We start from the raw sequence: 8429 nt of genomic DNA, 5'->3' as shown, positions 1-8429 counted from the left end.
CCAAATGAACTACTGCCAATACTCTTCACAGTACTACCGTTGTAAAATATCTGGAAGATGCAACTTGTGCAGAATGTAGCAATGTAGGCATTACGGATGCCTCTAGGGCAGGAGTCCTCAACCAGGGGTCGGATGCTGCCAGTTTAATAACCGGTTCGGTGATTGCGGCCGCGTATGTGCACAGTTTTACAAATACTAACCTCCTGTGTTACCACTTGGGAGTAACACAGCTGAGGCGTGGCAATCCACTCTGCCGCACCGATCAGCTGAGAAAGGTAAGTATAGTATAGCCTTAGTCATTGTACATCATGTATACAATGAAATTGGTTAAAGTAAAGTGCAGGGGCAGGCAGGCTGGCCAACCTGATCATCGGAGTGAATCGGTTCACTCGAACCGATAGAATCCCACCCCTGTGACCTCAACCCCCGGGCCACAGTTCACTACCGGGCCTTGAGCCATTCAGAACCAGGCCACAGCAATGGGGGGCGAGCGCACACTTTTCCACTTGCACAAACAGTGGGAAAGTGCACAACCAGTGGGCAAGCATGCACATGCTCTTATTTGTGCCAGCGGCAGAATCATCCTCTCTTCCCACCCAGTCTGTGAAACTAGAAAAGTTTGGGAACTCTGCTCTAAGTGTGTGTGTGAAAAACATCTGTGCTGTGTGAGCTGCATTGGTTGCCAGGTCCAGTTCAGAGTGTTGGGTATAACTGTTAAAGCCCATCATGGCATGGGCCCAGGTTATCGGAGGAACTGTCTTGTCCCAATTACAACGACCCATTGGCACCCTGCCCAGAAGGAAGTCCAATCACAAATCCTATCAGCTAAAGAATTTTGACTAGTTGAATTTAGGGGAAGCCTTTTTTTCTTTTTGCTACTGCTCCGTTCCATGGAATATCTTGCCCCCAGAGGTGAGGTTGGAGCCCACTCTTCTAACCTTCTGGAAAAGCGTTAAAAATCTGGTACTGCTAACATGGGGATCCAATAATGGTATGTAGTCTTGGCAGTGGTTGGTGGTTTGAGAATGCTCCTTCTGTCCTTTTGATATTTTTGTAAGGATTTTAATGGTCTTTTGACTTGTCAGCCACTCAGTCACTTACACAGTGAGATAGGCAGTGTATAATAAATAAAGCACAGGTAAGTCCCTCAGGGCCATAATGGAGCCCAAAATTTCTATTGCTAAGTGAGCCATTTGTTATGTAAGTTTTGCCCCATTTTACGTCCTTGATTGCCGCAGTTAAGTGAATCTCTGCAGTTAAGTTAGTAACACGGTTGTTAAGTGACTCTGCCTTCCCTTCCCTTGACTTCGCTTGTCAAAAGGTGAGCATGTGACCCCGGGACACTGCAGCTGTCATAAATATGAGTCAGTTGCCAAGCATCTGAATTTTGATCACATAACCATGGGGATGTCACAATGGGCGTAAGTGAAAAATGGTCATGTCACTTTTTTCAGTGCCATTGTAACTGAACTAAATGAACTGTTGTACGTCGAGGACTACCTGTAAAGTAAAAACAGACCCCCTTCCCCTGGTTAGAAACCACAATATCCTTTTAGGATCAATCCCATGTTTGTAAGACATCCCAGTGTTTCATAATTAGGATGAAAAATAAGCTTAAAGCCATTGTGTCAGGCCTGGAAGCCATTTTTTGCATTGGGCCTTCAGGCCTGCCACATTTAGTGCTGTGGGAAACTGGGAGGGGGGATTATATGGAGCAAGGGTGATATATAGTCATAATAACATTCCTTTCTCAGAGAGTCAAGGACATCTTGTCCTGCACCTGGAGGATTGTGTCTGGGAGGCATCTCCAGTTGGGACGGTGCTTTGATTGGACCATGTGATGGACATGTGGGTGCTAGGCAGGGACTTGGACTTTCCTTTGGGTGGGGAAAACCTAGAAGCTTTCAGATTCGAGTTTTCCCAGATGTGCCAATATGACATCTCTAATAAAATGGAACTTTGAGGAACTTCAAGCCTCGGAGTCTTTTGTTGGGGGTGTTACTTGGAACCCCGACACATTGTCTTCTTAACTTGGCTTCTAAGTTCCTGGAGGCCCCCACGATTGCCTTGTGAAATAAGAATGCTGGGCTGTAGGAATCTTAAGATTTGAACTAGTAAGGCCAATCTACTGGCTCCTGATAGATCGAATGCAGAAATTCCACCTACCTGTCCTTCAGGGCTATCGCTTAATTCTTGGTCAGCCTCTACTAGCTCTTAAGTCAAAGGGGCATGCTACTACTTGCTGGGAGGAATAATGAAGCAGGGTTGAATTTTCAAAAGCTCTAACATTAAGGGTTTTGGTTTTCAGTAGAGCAAGATGACTGAAGGCTGATTTTTTTTATTATTATTATTTGTAAGCACCAGCATTGAGGACAGTATGCCTCGGAGCAGTTTCCTTTACAGAACATATCGCTACCTAACCTTTTCTAACACTGCTGCCATTCCTTTCCCCAAGGTAGTAAAGTAGCAAGTACTAAAGAAAAACGCTCAAGACCTGCATTGGACAGAAATGAATTTATTTAAATTGCCTGTCACAACAGGAGCAGTTCCATGTGTACATGATGGGAAAAGTATGTAGATCTTAAAAGCCGTAGGCAGCTCTGAATACATCAGATTGCTATTTTCTGATAGGTTCTTTCCGTCACCCTCCTTATCAACCACCACTGCAGGGCCAAAATAGTCCCTAGCGAAAAAGGTGGATTGAGAGAAATAGCCTGTAAACTCCATTTTGTGTGTTTAATGCATGGTATCTGTCTAACCCTTCCTCTAAGGTAAACAGGATAAGTCAACCATGGCTACAGTCCAGTTTTCACTTGCCACCTTATATAAAGTGCATGTTGAATTGTTTCAATCAGTTCCTGCGAGTAATGTAGCTCAGTAGACTGCCAGCACCCTTCCCCAGTATGTAAAGGCTGCTAAAATGGTGGCCAGTTCCTGCTTAAAAAAGTCGTCTCCCTGCCTAATGGAGACCATCCTAAGATCTTTTATAGCAGAGACATGCTCTTGACCCAGGAAACTTGTAGAATTATAGGCCAGTCTCAATATTCCATCACTATTGTGATGAAGAATGTAGTGGCCTTGTAGCTCTAGATGCAGCTAAATAATAATCGATTTTTCTGGATGAATATCAAGCTTTCAGCCAGATTGTAGAATTAAAAATACCCCCGGTCGCCTGGGTTTTTCACCTGATCTGGAACAGAATGGGACAAATTGCTGCAGCCAATTCACCAGGGCCATCTTGCCGCGATCAACTCACTATGGCTAGCTCAGCCTGGGACAACTTGCCACAGGATAACTCACCATGGGACAATTCAATTCAATTTCATTACTTAAAATAATTTTTAAAAATATTTTTGTCATTCACATTTCATTTTGTTCCTCTTTTTGCATTCTGTAACAATTCTATTCCACAATTTTGATGTTAGTGTAACTCTTGTTCCATGGCGAGTTGTCCCACAACGAGTTGGCTGCAGTGGGTTGGCCATGGCAAAGTTGTCCTAGAGACCTACTGTAGACCCTTCTGGAACTTTGATGGGAGTATAGCCCTACTAGTTCTGTACCCACTTTTGCTATCACCACTACAGCGTGTAGTGGACTGTAGGGTAGACTTTCTGCACTATAGGGTAAAATTAGACTCTTATTTTACCATGGTTCTAATTGTTCCACATCCAGAAGGTGATGCTGAGGTATTAATTGGGGTTGCCTCTTGATCTCTGGTAGACTTCCATCTTGCTCCCTATATTTGTCAGGATGAAACCAGTGTGTGTGTGTGTGTGTGTGTGTGTGTGTGTGAGTTTTGGAAGGGTATTCCCAGCTGATGTTAACCTACACCTCTATTGCTCATTATTCAGTTCCAAGAAAGGAACTAGTTCCTGTCAATTCAATAATGCAAGTCAGTGAACAGGAACAATCCGAAATTAAATCCAAACGAGTTTTCAAATGGGAAACTGAAGATGGAGACCGAGATCAGCCTATAATTTAGATAAAGTTCCCTGAAAGAGCAGGTTCCCAGGCTGGGAGTACTCCTCGAACTTCAAATGTCACTGGATTCTCCTGTGAGGTGAGTGCACCCATGTAGTTACAGCTAAACTAGTTGCACCTTTCCCAGGTTGGTCAGGTTTGATGACAAGTTACCAATGTGTTGTTACTTCATGTTTTAACTCCTGCAACTTGTCCATCAAGACACACTTTTTACAGACTCTACAAAAATCGCACCTAACCCTAACAAGTACAAGGTACAAGATCATGTGAAGCCTGTACTAAAAGTTCTCTGGTTTGCCAGTTGAGTCCTGAGCATAATTGAAGGTGTTCATGTTAACCTTGACTTAGAATGGCTCAGAATCTGTTTCATGATTCACTTTTATAGTTGTTGGAATCTCCAGGATAGGTTCTTTTCGTGATGTCTCCCTTGTGCAACTCACACCAGCTCTTATTTTCGGGGTGTGGGAGAGGGCCTCACTCTCAGATAATGCTCCTTCAGGAGCTGCAAATGGCCACTATTTTTTTTTATTGATTTATCTTGAATTTAGGAAATCTGTAAAGATGCACCTCACTCCAGGTGCTTGCTTTTTAGATGATCTCAGTTATTTGTCATTCATTCGTAATTGCATTCTATTATTAGCCAACTTTTGTAATCCTCAGGAGGATAGAGTACACATCAAATGTTTACAATGATCTCCTCCCACTTTTTCCCCATCTCAACATTTGACTGGAGTTGTAACCCTAGCTCAAAAAAGAAAAGAAAAGAAAAGAAGAAAAGAAAAGAAAAGAAAAAAGCAGTTGAGAATGATCAATCTTTCTCAATCCACACTTGTTTCACAAAAGGCAGAAAAGTGTTTTGGGGCTTATCTCTACCATTTAATGCTACGTTGTCACCCAGGATGATAACTTCAAGAGGACCAGCTATAGCTTTAGGAGTTGAGAAGAATTTGCCAAGCTATTTCCACCTGTCTGGTATAAGTACTTGCTCGCAAAATATGCCACTATGAGACATTCCCTAATCTATAAATAAATAGTACGGGTGCATGTAATAAGGGCGCAGCCTATGAAACATTCAAGGTTTCACTAGAAGACATTCATATTCATCAAAGAGAAAGCAGTCCGTGTTTTCTTTCCCCGTTAAAAGGGAACGTGCTTCTGCTTTTCATCTTGAAGGCACGGGTCCTTCCAATCTCCGTCCTCGAAAGATCTGGCTTTGAAAGGACGCTTCTGTAGGAGCTTCACTAGGACCTTTCTTGACAAGAGACGCGACAGCATGGCAACCATCTTTCCTAGGCTGCCATCTAGCTCACTTAATACTATACAAAGCCCAGTGTTAATGTGTAACATGCTTGTGCTCAGCCGCAGCTTCCCTTGTTAAAAAGTAGAACAAAAGAAATTGCATATGAGAATGATAGCGGGCTGAAACCGGAAGCAGGGGGAGGGGCTACTACACAGGCGGGCTAGAGTTCAAACAACGGAATCCCCAATGGGGGTTAGCTAAGATCCTCACATACATCCTTACTCACAACCATCGAATATAGGGGAAACAACTGAACAGGATAGGACATACCTAGATCACCAGCACACAACAGTTTCAAGTCTTCATCCTCCACCACAGGAAGAATATTGCAAAGGGAACTTGGGATCCAAAACTCAAGGCTGGTATCACTCAAGTTCCTTTTGTTCCAAAGGTGTATAGGTTTTCAGAGAAATCACCTTCATGCCAGTTTTAAGAATTTTTAAAGATGTAATGGTGATTACACTATGAGTAAGTGAGTTCTCTGGTCAGTTTTAGGCAGATTATGACCTTCCTCCTTAAAAAGGGGCAGCCTAAGTATATGATTGTAAATTCTGAATTTAGGTTAATTTCAATTTCAGCTTGTAAAAAAAAAAAAATCCTAAAATAAGACATATATCATGCTTGTTTAAACTAAATCTTTCCCCAGAGCTGCTTCATATAGCACTCGTGTCTACTGTGTTTGACCATAGGAAACACAAATTGGGAAGGCAAACCTGGTGGAAAGTAATTTTATGGGACAATTGTTGCCTCTGCTGCTTAAAAGGTAAGACAAAGCACTTCACCTTGTCAAGATGAAAACATTTGTGGGGGAAAAAAGCAGCTTTAGGGAAAATCTATTTTTTAAAAAACACGGGTACGATAATGCAAAAATTTTAAAAACACCAAAATGATTGTAGTTATGAGCAGCAATTACATGAGTCAATAAAATGATTTTTTTTTTCACTATCTTAACGTGATACCAACTAATGTCTGCCTTTTTCTTCCAGTACTGGGTCCCTTTGCCACATGCCAAAGGCTTCATGTCATGGATGAGATCTTTGCTTGCTGTTTCATCCTATCAGCGTTTTGGCATAAAGGCAAAATTCACCCTCATAGGGCCTTGCGAGAGTGGTTGGCAACCAAGTGATGGAAATGGGAGGCCTTAAATAAGCAAGAAGTGACTAACTAAAAAGGAAACCTGGAAGGTGGTAGGAGAAAGAACTATAAAAAGGCACTGGGGTTGGCTCTGGGATCCTTCTGGTTTCGGTAACGCATTGCAAGCCATACTCCAAGGATCTGAAAGGCAAAAAAAAATAAAAAAATAAATCCAATTACAAGATTTCATTCCTTCATCCCAACATGCTTGTTTTATGAATGGTTAGGAAATAATTTGCCATGATCAAAACTGTCTCAAATATATGGTGAGAACCCTTTTCAGCTTTCAGAGTTAAATTCATAGAACTTCCTTTGCAACATGATCTTTGCTGAGAATTTGGGAGTTGTGGTCCATTGCTTTTAAAGGAAGTCGTTTTTGTCTATCAGCTCTGGAATGCCCTCCCTTAAGATGCCAAATTAATTCAAACGTCGTTTCCATTTCAACCCTAAATTAAAAAGTAGCTATTCACCCAAACTTTATAGAGATGTAGGAACTACAGCTTATCCTTGATGTGTAATTATCAAAGGGGTAGATTTTAATGTTACTTGGTTGTATCGAGAGGAGCCGGTTTGATGCAGTGGTTAAGGCACCAGGCTAGCAAGCAGGAGGCTGTGAGTTCAAGTCCTGCCGTAGGTATGAAAAGTCAGCTGGGTGACTTTAGGACAGTCACACTCTCTCAGCACAACCTACCTCACAGGATTGTTGTTATGGGGAAAACAAGAGGAGGAAGATATGTTGGATATGTTTGCCGCCTTGAGATATTTATAAAAAAAATAAAGGCGGGATACAAATAAGTAAATAAATAAAATCCCCTCTGAGATCAGGGGACATTTCAAACACTTAAATCACAGGTGTCAAACTCGATCGTGTCACAGGCCGGACGTTGGCCTTTGCGGAGCTGGGATGGGCATGGCCTGCACGTGACGCATCCGGCCCGCGGGCCGCCAGCCTGACAGGCCTGACTTAAGTGATGATGATGATGATGATGATGATGATAATAATAATAATAATAATAATAATAATAATAATAATAATAATAATAATAATAATAATAATAATAATTTTATTTCTATACCGCCCTTCTCCCGGAGGACTCAGGGCGGTGTACAGCCTATTAAAAGCACAAAGACAAACATCAATTAAAAATAATTAAAATTATTAAATAGTTTCGGCTCAAATTTAAAACCCCCCAAATTTAAAACACCTAATTTAAAATCATTACATTGATAGCCCCTTAGCCTTAGAGGCTAAGTAGCCCCTGCTTTCGTTTCGTTTCATAGACATAGTTACCTCTGTGAAACTGAAGAAGAGTCCAACTCCACCAAGGATTTTCAAAGCCTCATCGGCATGTTCCATCAGCACGACACCACATTTGTAGCATCCAGACTTTGATTTTGTGCATGGCTGCATGAGGCGACAAAATGCAGTGTAACTCTGTATTCCCCATTTGTAAGAGACAACCAGAAACCTTTTATCTATTTGCAGACACCATTAGCAGCAATCAAAAATTGGACTTCACTAAGAATTGGATTGCTCTTCCTCTGAAGCTGGTGAAAATGGCAGATGACCCTACCAAGTTATTTCTACACAGAATAATAATAATAATAACAACAACAACTTTATTGTCATTGTACGTGTATAAACAGTATACCCATACAATGAAATTCACTTAATACCCAAAGACCAGGTCCAACACACATAACAATCTCCAAACATACTCCCACCCACCACAATTCCCCACCCCTAAACCACCCAAATATCCACACAACAGACCAAGTAATGCTGTCCAACAGCTCACTGATGGTGGCCCTTTAGTTCATTGTTGAGTGCAATGATAGCTCTGGGATAAAAACTATTCAGAAAACGTGCGGTCCGAGTTTTCATTGTTCTGTATCTTCTGCCAGAAGGCAACAGACCAAAAAGATTGTAAGCAGGATGGGAAGAGTCTCTGTGAATGGAAGTTGCATACTTATAAAATAAAATACAATGGATAGAGCCCTGCCAAACTTGACT

At 41.8% G+C, this 8429-nt stretch overlaps 1 protein-coding gene across 2 annotated transcripts in view; it reads right to left on the bottom strand.

Annotated features, from left to right (window-relative positions):
* Positions 1–2499: 2499 nt before the first annotated feature.
* Positions 2500–8429, bottom strand: part of TSPAN31 (tetraspanin 31) — a 32856-nt gene continuing 26926 nt past the window's right edge. The window contains exons 5-7 of one of the 2 annotated variants that reach the window (XM_034412199.3): positions 7707–7820; positions 6459–6556; positions 2500–5351 (exon numbers count right to left, since the gene is read on the bottom strand). In XM_034412199.3, the coding sequence (XP_034268090.2) occupies positions 6482–6556; positions 7707–7820 (189 nt within the window). In that variant the 3' untranslated portion in view covers positions 2500–5351; positions 6459–6481. Of the gene's footprint in view, positions 5352–6446; positions 6557–7706; positions 7821–8429 lie in introns of both variants that reach the window. The other variant, XM_034412198.3, reaches the window with a different exon arrangement.

This window comes from Pantherophis guttatus, chromosome 2 (assembly GCF_059756535.1).
Source record: "Pantherophis guttatus breed Tessera chromosome 2, ASM5975653v1, whole genome shotgun sequence".
Classification (NCBI taxonomy): Eukaryota; Metazoa; Chordata; class Lepidosauria; order Squamata; family Colubridae; genus Pantherophis; species Pantherophis guttatus.
This window is presented reverse-complemented; position numbering and strand designations above follow the sequence as displayed.